General features: G+C 41.9%; 1 protein-coding gene across 1 annotated transcript; it reads left to right on the plus strand.

Annotated features, from left to right (window-relative positions):
* Positions 1-9,268: 9,268 nt before the first annotated feature.
* Positions 9,269-15,184, plus strand: LOC308163850 (cell division cycle 7-related protein kinase-like; the record flags this gene model as incomplete). The annotated part of the gene is made up of 10 exons (XM_080538034.1): positions 9,269-9,383; positions 10,572-10,707; positions 11,260-11,353; positions 11,465-11,607; positions 12,075-12,384; positions 12,582-12,686; positions 13,242-13,420; positions 13,980-14,062; positions 14,378-14,527; positions 14,799-15,184. The coding sequence occupies 10 exons, from the start codon at positions 9,269-9,271 to the stop codon at positions 15,182-15,184; spliced, it is 1,701 nt and encodes a 566-aa protein (XP_080394160.1).
* Between the last annotated feature and the right edge of the window lie 950 nt (positions 15,185-16,134).

A 16,134-nucleotide genomic window follows, 5' to 3' on the forward strand; every position in this document is an offset into this window, starting at 1 on the left:
CATGCATGACAATGCACCATGTCATGCTGCAAAGAATACCTCTGTGTCATTGGCTGCTATAGGCATAAAAGGAGAGAAACTCATGGTGTGGCCCCCATCTTCCCCTGACCTCAACCCTATTGAGAACCTTTGGAGCATCCTCAAGCAAAATATATATGAGGGTGGGAGGCAGTTTACATCAAAACAGCAGCTCTGGGAGGCTATTCTGGCATCCTGCAAAGAAATTCAAGCAGAAACTGTCCAAAAACTCACAAGTTCAATGGATGCAAGAATTGTGAAGGTGATATCAAAGAAGGGGTCCTATGTTAACATGTAACTTGACCTGTTAAGATGTTTTTGTTTGAAATAGCTTTTGATTTCAGTAAATATGACCTCCTAATATGACCTCCTAACCCTAAATTCATCAAATTACCATTTTTAGTTCTTTACAACCTATAAAATGTTTTGAAACTCTGTTGTGCATAATAATTTGGAACAGTGCATTTTGAGTTTTTTATTTAAAAAAAAAATACTGTTATCATTGGGAGGTTTGTTCAATAAAATTTGACTTGAAAATTATACTGATTGTCATTTGCATCGACTATTTAGGAAAATCTGAGAAAAATATAATTTGCATAATACTTTGGAACGAGGTGTAAGTAGGAGTGCTGCGCAAAAAGAGTGTAGTATCTTCAATTCGACAGTTCGACTGGGGCTCTTTATGTCTGCGTGCACGCGCCCATATCAAGGATTTCTAAGCCGGTGTTCTGTGAACACTCGTGACACAAGCCTGATCCTCGTTCGAGGAATCACCTGAGGCTTGAATTCCAATCACGAGTTGCCTGATCGCGGCATTTATTTTTATCGCCGATATGCTAATCAACGTTCGTGGAATACCCCTCTGGACTGTCAGACTATGCAGGTACAGACTGACTTACAGTGCACTGGCAGCACTGATTGTCCAGCAGTGCAACAACACTCACCAATATTCAACAAAGACTTACCAACTATCTCACTGTCTTCCATCTCCACTTCTACTCCGACCTCTTCGTTCACCATCACACCCTTCTCCATTAGATCTTCACCTCCATCCTCTTCTTTCACCATCACTCCATTCTCCTCCACTTCTTCTTTCACCATCACGTCATTCTCCTCTACATCTTCTTCCTTCAGCTTCACTACCACCATCGCTGGACCCCACTGTGAGCTCTTCAGGTCTGGAGAACCACAGCCAGATCCGGGGGACTCTGTGGACTCTGGTTCATACATGGTTGCTGCTCTGAGGAGGACCTGCAGTTGGAAACAAAGGAGGCACAAACAGGGAAAACTATAAATTCCAGCCAAAAGGTTTACCAGTGTTTCCCATACATAGATCCATACAGGATCAAAAGCCACAGTCAATGTTCATGTACGTTAGGAGAAGCAAGATCCAGAGAGAGAAAGAGAGAGAGAGAGAGAGAGAGAGAGAGAGAGAGAGAGAGAGAGAGAGAGAGAGAGAGAGAGAGAGAGAGAGAGAGAGAGAGATGCCCCAAGGCTCACCAATGGGGCTTTAAAAGGTTATTCAAGTCTGTGGGCAAAACCAGTACTACTTTCATTACTCAGTTGGTGGAGGAGGCCAAGATCTTATTTCTCACATTGGAGAATATCAGGACCCGACTTAAAGAATGATGTTACAATTATGAAGACTGTTGTTAAGGATTAGGTTTAGGTTTTGTCTTTTCTAAATAAATGTTTGTTATTGTTTGATACAAAAATATTTAATTTAAATAACTGTATTGACAACAAGGAATATGCAGTAGGAATATTCATAGATTTGAAGTTTTTGATACCATTGACCATAACATCTTACTGTATAAATTGGAAAGATATGGGATGAGAGGTGTGGCAGTGAGCTGGTTAAAAAGCTACATTTCTAATAGTTTTCATTCATTCACTGTCACGTCCACATTTTCTGATTGATTAAGGTGACATGACATGACATTAACGTGTGATTTGAAAATGTTCCAAAAAGATGGTTTCCAAGTCTACATAGACAGCTCATTCAAAAACGAACCTCCTCCCTCATTTCTTCTCCTCTGTCCTCTTCTTTCACCATCACACCCTTCTGCATTACATCTTCTTCTCCATCCTCTTCTTTCAGCATCATGCCATTCTCCTCATCTACATCTTCTTCCTCCAGCTTCACTACCACCATCGCTGGACCCCACTGTGAGCTTTTCAGGGCTGGAGAACCACAGCCAGATCCGGGGGACTCTGTGGACTCTGGTTCATACATGGTTGCTGCTCTGAGGAGGACCTGCAGTTGGAAACAAAGGAGGCACAAACAGGGAAAACTATAAATTCCAGCCAAAAGGTTCACCAGTGTTTCCCATACATAGATGAGACTGTGGCTGATCTATGTATGGGAAACTGATGCACAATGTTTTCTAGAACTAGACCGAAGGCCCTAAAAACAGACTGGCCTCTTGGCTATTGAATGTGTGCAGTACACTTTTTATAATTAAATTAATCGTCCTGACTACCATCACAGGATCAAAACTAAAAGCCACAGTCAATGTTCATGTGCGTTAGGAGAAGCAAGCTCCAGTCCAACCAGCTCTGCGTTGACAGGTGCCGTATGAAAAGAAAGGGAACACAGTTTAATTATTATTCATCCTCTCACAGCAGATTAAGGAGGGGGAGAGAGAGAGAGAGAGAGAGAGAGAGAGAGACAGAGAAAGAGAGTGAGAGAGAGAGAGAGAGAGAGAGAGAAAGAGAAAGAGAAAGAGAGAGACAGAGAAAGAGAGAGACAGAGAAAGAGAGAGAGAGAGAGAGAGAGAGAGAGAGCGAGAGAGAGAGAGAGAGAGAGAGAGAAAGAGAAAGAGAGAGACAGAGAGAGAGAGAGAGAGAAAGAGAGAGAGAGAGATGCCCCAAGGCTCACCAATGGGGCTTTAAAAGGTTATTCAAGTCTGTGGGCAAAATCAGTATCTACTTTCATTACTCAGTTGGTGGAGGAGGCCAAGATCTTATTTCTCACATTGGAGAATATCAGGACCCGACTTAAAGACTGTTGTTAAGGATGAGGTTTAGATTTGGTCTTTTCTAAATAAATGTTTGTTATTGTTTGATACCAAAAATATTTAATTTAAATAACTGTATTGACAACAAGGAATATGCAGTAGGAATATTCATAGATTTGAAGCTTTTGATACCATTGACCATAACATCTTACTGTATAAATTGGAAAGATATGGGATGAGAGGTGTGGCAGTGAGCTGGTTAAAAAGCTACATTTCTAATAGTTTTCATTCATTCACTGTCACGTCCACATTTTCTGATTGATTAAGGTGACATGACATGACATTAACGTGTGATTTGAAAACGTTCCAAAAAGATGGTTTCCAAGTCTACATAGACAGCTCATTCAAAAACGAACCTCCTCCCTCATTTCTTCTCCTCTGTCCTCTTCTTTCACCATCACACCCTTCTGCATTACATCTTCTTCTCCATCCTCTTCTTTCAGCATCATGCCATTCTCCTCATCTACATCTTCTTCCTCCAGCTTCACTACCACCATCGCTGGACCCCACTGTGAGCTTTTCAGGGCTGGAGAACCACAGCCAGATCCGGGGGACTCTGTGGACTCTGGTTCATACATGGTTGCTGCTCTGAGGAGGACCTGCAGCTGGAAGCAAAGGAGGCACAAACAGGTAAAACTATAAATTCCAGCCAAAAGGTTTACCAGTGTTTCCCATACATAGATGAGACTGTGGCGGACCACCCTAGTCAAGTTGCTCCCGCCATAGTCTCATAAAGAACCAAAAGTAGGTTTAGCCCTGCCACAGTCACACAACATTGTTGTGAGAAACACTGAGTTCACTAGTAATCTGTTGGGACAAGTTCTGCAAATGGGCAATACCACGGTATCAGAATGGGACTCGATTTGGGAAACCACATTTATCAGATCATCTTAAAGACGTATGCCGTGCCCTTAACTTGACACAGTTAATATCCAAGCCCACTCAGCATAATCTGAAAAACCCTGGGGAATCTACCCTGGTTAACATACCGTTGACTAGTAGACCATAAAATATGCAGCAGCGTTTTAGTAAATTATATAAGTTATATACTAAGGGTCAGAGATTCTTACCTGCCAGAAGTCTAATCCCTGTATCATTTCAAAGACAAACTTTAAGCATTTTGATGCACAGGTTTTTCTACATGAACTGTATTGTAAAGAAATGTGGTTGTGTATCTGCAGGCATTAGGATAAGAAATGGGTCTGCTAGTCAGTCACATGAGAACTCTCTGCTACCGGCTGACTGACAAAGTCATGGCCAACGACTTGGACCATGCAGGACCAGGGGGTTTTACATTTTACATTGACATTTTCTGGCATTTAGCCTAGCGGACGCCTTATTCCAAAGCGGAATAACGGGCTGAAGGTTGCAGGTAGGCTGGGGCTGTCCCTTTTGCTGCCAGCACCAGGGTCTTGAATCTGATGCGAGCTGCTATTGGGAGCCAGTGAAGGGTGCAAAGGACATGAGAAAATGGGGGGGAGGTTGAACACCAGACGGGCAGCAGCATTCTGGATGAGCTGCAGAGGTCTGAAGGCGGAGCCTTAATGTCAAGCCCTGACTTGGGGACGGTTTAACAAATTGTATACAAATTGGAAATTGCCCAATCCTACTGGCTGTTCATGAACAGGACCAATCCTACTGGCTGTTCATGAACAGGACCAATCCTACTGGCTGTTCATGAACAGGACCAACGACCTGATTGCCTGATACTGACTGACATGGCCCCATTGTTCTCCTTTCAATGATATTCACAGGCTACTATAGAGCCCCTATCATTGTTAACCAGTATCAGGGCTCAAACTCACAGCACTCACATCACTCACCACTTTCAAAAATAAATAGGGGTGTCCCGATCCCACTTTTTCACTACCGATACCTGGGCCACCGGGGGCTTCATAACTTGAGAAGAAAGCAACCAAATTAGCATATCCAGTGTTTCCTCCAGGAATTTTTACAATGGTGGCGGGTAGCGTTGACCGCGCGCGTTGACCGCGCGCTCGCGATTTTTCCGCGTGCACGCGCATGAAACGCGCACGCGCGCTCAAAACAACGACGTAATTTCAGCCAAAACTCGAGGATGGCCAAAAAAATTAAAATGTTTTCCCGTACTTCTCCCGTGTGTCTCTTATTGTCTGTGTCTGCATGTTTTTCCAGCATGTAATTCCGTTGTCAATAAAAAATTCGTCTCCCCTTCTTTTCATTATCATTATGGAGGCTTTATGGTTGTTGTAACTATTATGGGAAGCGGTTGACACAGTAGCCGCTTTTCGTGTACGCTGCAGTGGATCCCTTCACAACGCAGAAGAAAGAGGAGAGAGAAAACATTGTCAATGTGCAGGGAAGAATCATGTATCAGCAGGGTTCAACAGTAACGCTTGCCTGGGGCAAGTAAAAAAATTCGCCGGGTTTGTTTGCGCGAGCCCGAAGACGCTGCTGGATCCTGGATCTGTTTACCTGTGTGCAGGAAGAAAAACAGACGGAGCAGGCGCCAGACCAGACTAGATGATTGTGGAGTGAAGAGATTATTAAAGCGTACGCGATGCGACGGGTGATCGACAAGCACGTACACTATCATAATATCTTCACTCCACGATCATCTAGTCTGGTCTGGCGCCTGCTCCGTGTTCTTCCTGCACACCGATGCACAGATCCAGGATCCAGCACCGTCGTCGCGCATATTGTAACATTTGAAGTAGTTTGTAGACTACACGCAGCCTAGATGTATTCGACCAATCACAAAACAGTTTTGCAAGCGCGTCGCTTCGCGCTTGTGGGTGTGTCTAGCGATGTGAAGGTCTGAAAAGCGGCCTAATTTTTTTTTTTTTTTTTTTTGAGAAATCTGAATGGTGGCGGAGGAAATTCCATCGTGGCGGTCCGCCACGATGAAATGCATGTAGAGGAAACACTGATATCAGTAAGTGGTCGCTAGAAATACTAGGCCTATTTAGTTTCAACACAACATGCAATTCTGGAAAATGTTAACGTTGGAGAATTAAAATGCTTCTCATGGTCAAATATATTTATTACATTTATTCAATTTTTTCCAAAAGAATTCAATTGTGTTACAAAAACGTGCAACCCCCGCATTTTGTATTAACAATATGTAGCTAATACATTATTACATAATAAGGCAAACGTTATTACATTTTGCGTTCAGGCGATTTATTACATAATGTGCAGGTTATTACATAGTGAAAGTAACTTTTTATTACATTTGGGGATTTTGTTACATAATGGGCAGTTATTACATAATGAGGCGTAACAAGGCACCTCTGGGATGTGGTGGAACGTGAGATTTACCCAGTGATTCCTATATTCCTGATGCTGAGCTGCACTTTTCCCCTCTATTCCCCCAATGTGTATTTCTGTGGCAGATAAGCATGCTCCAGTTAAAAGGTAGAAATCCATGGTACTCTGATGAACTCACCATCACTGATTCTGGTGGTGACTCAACTACATGTTGGAAAGCTGTTAAATCACTGAAACTCAATAGTTCCTCTCCCTGTCAACCTCAACAACGTTTATCCAAGTCTAACATCATATGGATACAAAGAGAATAAGTGACGCTTTCCACCAGCATTTTATCTCTGCAGGCCACCTCCTATTTGAAAGAAACATCTGGGACACAGTGGAGTGTGAACCAAATACAGGTGATCAGAGTCAAGCTATACACCATCCATTATGCAACACAAGCTTCCACCAGCTATTCTAAGAGAATCAATCATTGTAGGGAGCATCTGGCCTGCAGGTAAGGATATAATACTTATCTTAAATGCCAAAAATGTAAAATGTAAAGATTTCGACTTGTTGTTTCATTCACAACAGGAGTTTCTCAAAGTCTAGCCCAGTGGTCTTCAACCGGGGGTCCGCGACCCCTAGGGGGTCCGCAGAGGTACTGCAGGGGGTCCGCCAATTTCTGTCATAATAATTGACAACTTTCACCAAAATAATCAGTGAGAATTAAAAAATATTACAAAAATGATATTGAGTAAGGTACAAGCATTAATAGGCAATAATAAGCTACTTTTGACAAAAACAATTTACAAAATAAACAATGCCCATGATTCTAGAGTCTAACATAACCTCAGCTGGAGAAAAAAAACACCTGTCTAGCAAGCTAGGTGTTGGCTAAAACGCTGCAGTTCGGTCTTCATTGCGAAATTAACGTTAATTAATAACTAACTACATCTGATCTGACTGGTTGCATTTGATTAGAATTAATAATGACAGTTACAATTTCTGTGGAAACTAGCACTCCACTGCATCTCGAGCTCACCCAGGGGCCGAGCTAACTAGCACTAGTTAGCTATGTCCCCTGCACCTCCCTGCACCCCCAAGCTAACTAGCGTATTGTAATGAATAAGTATGTAATAATGATCTTGTATCACTAACGCAGTGAGCGGCTGCAGCTCTGTACTGACCATTGTATCTATCTAGCAGCTCTCTGCTTCATTCATCAATCACTCCCACTCCTACCGTCAGGTCGGCGCCTCCGTTGTTGTTCAAGCTAGTGTCGCTTTCCCAGTCTTTGTGTAATAAGTGAAAATGTTGTAATGTTTGCCCTCTAGCACAGTTATAAACTTAATAAATGACTCGTGTTGTCTTCAGTCTCAGCACTGAGCGCGTTTATTGATCCACCATTTTAGTTTCACATCCCGTTCCCTGGTCTCGCGGGAATAGCTGACGTCTATCCTATTCATCAGAGCAACGCATCCGGGTACTTTCCCCTCCCGTAATGTCCACGCCCCTTTTTGGGTGATAGAAGTGTAGAAGTTTGACTGGCGGTCAATGGGAATTTCTGGTCTTTGCTACTTTAATCCGATAAAATAAGAAAACCGTAGTGCTTTTTAGATATTAGGAGCACAAATCCGATGGCCAGTTAGGCAAACTATTATATAGTGTCCAAGAAAAAAGGGGAACCAAGGCACTCTTATTGTAGAAAAAATTAAAAAGCCTTTATTAGGAGTGGCTATGCCGACGCGTTGCGGTCTTCTGACCTTCCTCAGGGCACATGGAGTACTGGTACAAACATTTCACTTATGAAGACAATGAGTGGAAGTGACATCATAATCAATGGGTGGAGGTGACTACCCTAGTGGTCAACATGGGTTATACAGGTAAATATGTACCATGAAACACCAATTATGTACAATAAAACCAAACACCACAATATACAGATATGGTTGAAAACAAGGTCAAAACAAAATTAAAAACAGCTGTATGGCCATACAAAAATTACAGAAATGGAGAATAATCAATTTCTTCATTTAAACCAGGGGAAACCATGGCATTGAGTTTAAAAATCCAAAATGTTTCCCTTTGTAGGAGCAGTTTGAGCCTGTCCCCTCCTCTGCGAGAGCAGTGGACCACTTCCAGAACCACCACTTTTAAAGAACTGGGGCTGCTATGGCCAGCCTGTTGGTAATGCTTAGCCATAGGATATTGGTCATTGGATGTTCTGATGGCATACACATGCTCTGCGAATCTGTCCCTCAGTCTACGCTTAGTGCGTCCCACATAGAAGCAACCACATCCACATTCCAGCCTGTAAACAACATATGTGGTGTTGCAGTTGGAAAAAGACTTTAGCTGGTACCTGAAGCCACTTGTATCTGTGAAGTGCTTGGTTCTGATCATGTGTTGACAATAATTGCAGTGTACTGTCCACACTGGTAATGGCCTTCAGGGGCTGATCCATCTCACAGAACATAATCATGGAATGTAAAAACGTTGACGCTCAATATCTCTGAACTGCCCTAAACGGAGATAGAACCTTATCATTCTAAACTGAGATAGAACCTTATCATTCTAAACGGAGATAGAACCTTATCATTCTAAACGGAGATAGAACCTTATCATTCTAAACGGAGATAGAACCTTATCATTCTAAACGGAGATAGAACCTTATCATTCTAAACGGAGATAGAACCTTATCATTCTAAACGGAGATAGAACCTTATCATTCTAAACGGAGATAGAACCTTATCATTCTAAACGGAGATAGAACCTTATCATTCTAAACGGAGATAGAACCTTACCATTCTAAACTCACGTTTTGTGAGTAACGAAGTCACTAAAGAATACACTGGGTCCAGATCTGTCCCGTCGTTCCCCAAATCCTCTGCAGGCTTCATACTCTTCATGTATATTTTAGGTTGTGATTTGATTGGACGATGAGTATTACCTCTCATCCAGTCTGACATTGAGAAATTGTAATGAGAAAATTACTAATGAATTATTTCTCTCATTTTGTTCCAGGGGATGTTGAAATGGACATTGAGTGCTTGTATGAAGCTGTTCCTGAGCTCTCCAAAGTATTCCGCATTATAGACAAGATTGGTGAAGGTATGAAACTGTATGAAACTTTATCAAAGTGTGTATAACATGTACTGCATTTTGCTTGTTCTTAGAGTGCCAATTTTAGAGTAACCCCCATGCCGAGAATGTAGCCTAAACTAACACCGAGTAATGCTGCTGCGCAACCACACAATTAACTAGAAAAGGAGCTTGCTAAAAGGTCATAATTATAATTACAATTATTATTGTTTAATTTAACATTTAATTATGGTAGTGCATAAAGGACTGTCCAGCTTAAAAGACGAGAGTACTTTCATTGGAACCCATCTAAATTCATGTTTCATCTCATCTCTTCATCTCATGCTTCATCTCTCTATATTCTTATAGATTCAGAAGTCTAATACCATCAACAATCTGTATAGAAGTACGGGCAGTCTACACATTTTCGAAATGTCTCATAGATCCCAATGGTCCCTTCTTAAGTGTCCAACTGTGGTACTTCTCCTCGTTTCATCAAAATATAGAGTTCAGTGGCATCTGCATAACAGTGAAAATACACACTTACAATACTATTGCCTAGAGTAGCATATACAGAGGGAACAGTAAATGGCCTAGTACTTAGAACGAGTCTTGCATTAGCTCGTCTTGAAGCTTTAACTGGACATGTCGAATATCAGATCCACTTTTTCTGTTCTATTTTTCTGTTCTACAACTGATTGTTTGTTAATAATAACTTAAAATATGTTTTGTGTCTATTTTACTGTCTGTTATTCATTGCTGGCAACCTTTTCAATAAATATGAAAATTAAATGTATTCTATTCTGTCTTCAAAGACCCGTCAAAAATATGTTCCAGTGCGAACACCTGACTCAGATCAGCTTGGTACAGTAGACTCTGGGATATTATCTTGCAAAAGTAAAATTTGGCAATAGATATACCTGTCTAGGCTAGTTGTCACACTACTATCTCACATTTTTTAAAGAATTATTAAGAAAGCGTGTGAGTGTTTTGAGTGTTTAGTTATGGCAATTTCTAAAGTAATATCATTCATTGCCGACTAGCAAGTCACCCAAAGGTTAGTCATTTAATCCTTCCCATCCCTAGTTCCAGTAACTATGGAGCTTACAGAATGTTGGCCTAGATCAACATTCCACCGTGTTAACGGATAAAAGAGAAATAGATTAAGAAAAGGACCCTGAAGCAAGCCCACTAACCTAATAAGACCTATTTCTTCAGGTACTTTCAGTTCAGTGTACCTGGGTGAGGCTCAGATGGCCAATGGGGGTCGGGAGAAGTTTGCCCTGAAACACCTCATCCCCACCAGCCACCCTGTTCGGATTGCGGCCGAGCTCCAGTGTCTCACAGTGGCTGGGTGAGTGCAAGCCCTTTTAGGGTGTAGTATCAACACTAGTGCTTATGGGATGTCGTGAGCTTAGAATTATAAGGTTCTATCTCCGTTTAGGGTAGTTCAGAGATATTGAGCGTCAAAGTTGTTACATTCCATTATGTTTTGTGAGATGGAACCTTTGTATTTTATGAATTACTAACTCAAAAATGTCAACATTTTAAAAATAACACCACACAGGCATTAATAAACACCTAATGGATCAGATTATGTAAAAAACTCAATTTTGACAAAAATGGAGATAGAACCTTATAATTCTAACGTCACGATGTGTTCTGTGATAGATACAGGTCACAGTTTAGGCCAGTACGCTGTCTAACCTGTCTATTCCTAACACTATACTGTTCAGTAAGATTTGTGGTTCCATAGTGGTTTTCATATTCCGAAATGACTGATTCTCGTTGACTGGTCCAGCCCTTCACTTATAGAGCATTACAAAGTCATCTACCACAAGTATTTATGAATAGGATTAAATAGGCAATACACTTTTATATGAGCGATGTTGTTTTGTCTTCCAAGTGGGCGAGAAAACGTCATGGGTGTAACCTACTGCTACAGAAAAGATGACCATGTGGTGATTGTTATGCCTTACATGGAGCACCAACCCTTTGTGGTGAGTTGCCATGGATTCACATTACATAGATATGTAACCTTATTTAGTGTGTTATTCTCTCCATGAGGTCGTGACACTTAAATGATATGATGGAAATCTCTCTTACCATAGGAAATGATCAGCTCCCTGAGTTTTGAGGAGGTACGGAAGTACATTTACCATCTGCTGAAAGCCCTCAGACACGTCCACCAGTTTGGCATCATCCACCGCGACATCAAGCCTAACAACTTCCTGTACAATCGGCATAAGCAGACGTAAGGCCTGCGAGAACTTTTTTTTTTAATACATTCTTTCGGGGTTGAAAAAAAATGACTAAACCAGATAGAAAATGCTACGGAATGATTGTGGAACCATTTATTTTCTCCTATGTTTTATTTTGTATTCTAGATTTTCAAGATTGATATGATGATATCACATTGGACACATTTTACATTTGACCGTCAATTCCTTATTTTACTTCAGAACTTGAAGAATTATTTTTGAAATGAAATCATTATGATTTGAGGTAGAAGGAAGCTTTTAATCAAGTATGATAAAATTACAGTCAATTTGTAGTAAATGATGGATTCAAAATGATGTGACCTTTCGACCGCATGCCCGGGCTGTTCCCTAAGTCATGCACCAAGAACCCTCTTCTTTTTCAATAGCTGCTTATCCCAGCTAAAACTGTTATTGACACCATCTTGCCAGTTCCCAAGTATGTTTCTATGGTGGTTTGCAGGTTTACCCTGGTGGACTTTGGCCTGGCGCAAGGCGCGGCCGACACCCAGATTGCGCTGCTGAAGGTGGTGAGGCAGAAGACCACCCTGAAGGTTCCGGGCTCCACAGGAAAACCAGAGGCGTCACTGGGGAAGCGGGCACCATCAACCACCCCCCTACAGCCACCACCTCCACCCACCATGCACCCTAAGGCCCCAGCACCTCACCCCTCCTTTTCCTCCACCTCCACCTCCTCCTCGTCTACCTCCATAAAACCACCGGCTAAGAGGGTCCTCTCACTCCCCACCACCAACCACACTAAACACACCAAGGTGTCTGTACTAGCTCTTTATCCTCCTGCACTGAATTATCTGGCTACAGTGGTGTCATACTGTCATAAGCTTGTTTTTCATTGACTTCTAGACCTTTACAGTGATGCTGTAATGTGCTCTTACTAAATGTATTTTGCAACCATGTGTTTTTTTTGTTGTTGTGTGTTTTGACCTTTGACCTTGCACTGTTTGACCAGGAGCTGTCAGGCCTGGGTAAAGCACCACGGGCAGTGTTTGGAGAGAGGAACCTGAATAGCTGCACCTCTGCCCCCACCAAAACCATCCAAGCTTCCAAGATCAAGGTGAGAACATCCGATCTCAGCCTGGCCTGTCTTCCAAAATTAAACAGAACTAACAACACAACATGTCGTCATATCCGATCCAAGAATCCGATCATCTCTTGATTGAGACTCTGGGGGCGCAGGATGGAGCAAGTTGTCACCAAGACGACCACATCTCAAAACGTTTTAGGTACAGCTACACTCACGATGACCCTACCCCCCTCTAGTTTACATCCCGTTTTGTACGCATCACACGAAATGAAGACATTACGTTACATGAAGTTTTCTGTGGCATAATTCCGCTTTTTTTGCTTTTTATTTTGGTAATAATGCTGCTTGAAATTCACTGGCTGGATTCTGCCTCCCATCCGCAGAAAACATTGGGTGCGCCTTCAGTCTCCTTTTGAATAGAGTCTGACTTAGTGGAACTACACAACATGTATCTATTGAGAGTTATGCATCTCATTATTGATTATATATCAGATAAATCAGATATTTTTGCAAGATTTCCATGGCAAAACTGCACATATAAGGACTCTTCCCAGATCATAATCCTCTGTGTCTATGTTGGGTTAGCTGGTTAAGCCCACTAACACAGAAGACCCTACCACACGCAAGTTTGCCCCTGCCAACCGGCGCCCCCTACCTGCAAGGACGGCTGCCAGCAACCAGAGACAGAGGACCCTCGCTGTCAACCTGGGCCTCACCTGCAACTGCTTCATGACTGACCGTGTCTGCAACATCTGCATGTCCAGGTCAGCACATAGACAGACACACATGTCCCTAAATGTGATCTATCCAAACCCAACTGTGTCTGGTCATGTCTCCATGGTTTCATAGTTTGAACTGAGTATATGCAGACAGGTGTTACTTTCTTGTTCTCTAGGGTGAAGAAGTAACAAATTACAGTTGGTATGAGTAAATTAAAGATATTTATTTGGCCATAACAGTTTTGAAGTCTTATAGTAATGACAAAACAGAATTAGAACTAACAAACAAATGCCTCACAAACAAAAGAAACAATGAACACATCCCTAGGATGGTTTTGAAACAACAAACAAAAAAGTCACTATGGAAAATCTTTAAAGTATAATGTGACTATTAGAGTACAAAACTCAAAGTTTTGGCCTCTGAGGATTGGCTGACAACCAGGCTACTGATAGCCGTCACAACAGGTTACTCTGAAGGGCTAGGAAAGTAGAGTAAAAATGTATAGCTCTTATGGTAAAAATTAGCTCTTGACTAATCCTGTTTGAGTTAATCTACATTTCAAAGTGACAATGGCTAACATTGTTTCTACTTCCACTTCTATAGGAAACAGCAGGTGGCTCCCAGGGCTGGCACTCCAGGGTTCAGAGCACCAGAGGTCCTGACCAAGTGCCCCAACCAGGGAACAGGTAAGTGAAGGAAACACAGACACAGAGTGTATACCGACAGAAGAATATAGGGGATTTTGGCAAATATTTTTGGGCCGCTACCCACACGTTTAGCTGTGTTGCTCATTCCACGAATGCATGATCCTTACAAGTTGTACCTCGTTGTAAAGGTGACTAATCAGGCTTTCCAACGATATAACATATAATACCAATTGGTATTATTAAAGGGGAGGATTAATCAACCAAAAATAACGTTTCTGAACTTTTTTTGAGGGGTTTATATGCCTCATGATTGTACTGATGACATGTCAACATGTTCTCTGTTGTCGCCTGCAGCCATAGACATCTGGTCTGCTGGTGTGATCCTGCTCTCGATGCTGAGTGGCCGATACCCATTCTTCAAAGCCAATGATGACCTCATCGCCCTCACCCAGATCATGACGATCCGTGGCTCCAGGGAGACCGTCCAGGCTGCGAAGGCATTCGGTGTGTAGCCTATCATGTGTCTTTTCTACTAGACCACATCCTGACAAGTGTGAATGTGAACACTTATGTTCATAGCAAATTTGTTAAGATGACACATCAAATGTTTGCTGTTGGGGCCCACTCATTGTTTTTTAGAAGTATGTTCAAAGTCAAATTAGATTACCTAGATAGCTGTTGTGGATTGTAGCCATAAGTTGTTAAACCAGTATAACCCAATTGATAAATAAAACAGTGGCTATGACCATACACACTGACCATGGTTCAACCACAGGTAAAGCAGTGGTGTGCAGCCGCCAGCTCCCCCGTCAGGACCTGAGAACTCTGTGCGAGACCCTGAGAGGCGTAAGACCGTCACCAGACAACACGGCTACACCACTCTCCCAGTCCAACAGAGACGCTACCACTGCCCATCATCACAAAGCCCCAAAAGACACTGTTCTATATCCCTTTGAGGAGTCAAACTCCAAGCAGCTCCACCTACAGGAGGACCAGAGCCAAGCAGAGCCCCAGGGTGGTGAAGGGGGCTGGGACACGGTGCCTGATGAAGCCTACGACCTCCTTGACAGACTACTGGATCTGAATCCGGCCACACGGATCACAGCACAACAGGCCCTGCTGCACCCACTCTTTATAGACCATAGACCTTTTATAGACTAAAGACCATTCATTCATTTATATACCTCTGAGTCTGTTCTAGAGCTCTGAGTCTGTTCTAGGGTCAGGTCTGTTCCAGGGTCAGGTCTTGTGGACTCAATTTGATGAATATCAAACTATTTGTTTGTTCAATATCTTAATTTCTCTTTCTTGTTTTATTGCTGGCATGTTGTCACCGCTGATTGTCCCCATTCCAATCTCAAAAATGTAACACAACTTGAATAGGTATGAATTTCTCATTTATGTTTGTGCATGTATGTGTTGTTTTAATTGATTTACCCATGCATTTGTGCAACGGAGACCTCCTTGTGCCTGTAAAATGTCCTTTTATCTAACTGGTAATTTATGAATAAATGTTGCAATGAATCACCTATGAGGACTGACGTTTGTAATGTAGACATTTACAACATGGTTAGAAAGGCTGGAGTTTATTTACTGTATATTTGAACATCTATTACATTTACATTTTTGGCATCCAAAGTGACTTACAACAAATACATTTGTCTCAGTAAGTGAATCATCTATCCATCAGTCATCATAAGAACAAGTAATCTGCTATGACCAGGGGCCATTGGCAGTTACAATGAGGACTCTGTGAGAGTATTTTTATTTATTTATTTTTATAGTAGAAAAACTGTACAGGCGGGTAGTGGGATGAGGAGGTCTTTAGGAGGGACAGTTACGATCTATTACATGTCAGTGCCTTATGAGTTAGGTCTGTGTGGAGTAAAGAAAAAGAAAAAAGCCGACAAGTCAAGAAAAATGGTGATGGCAAAGCCCTTGGAAATGTAACCATGAAAGAAAAGATTAACTGCATTTAATCTAGCATTCATGTTTACATTTACATTTTTGGCATTTAGCAGACGCCTTATTCCAAAGCGACTTACAATCAATACATTTGAATACTAAGCATGTGAATCAGCAGTCCACTATTCGTTGCAGGAAGAGTACTC

The sequence above is a fragment of the Nansenia antarctica genome (assembly GCF_963989245.1).
Source record: "Nansenia antarctica genome assembly, chromosome: 8".
NCBI classification, from domain to species: Eukaryota; Metazoa; Chordata; class Actinopteri; order Argentiniformes; family Microstomatidae; genus Nansenia; species Nansenia antarctica.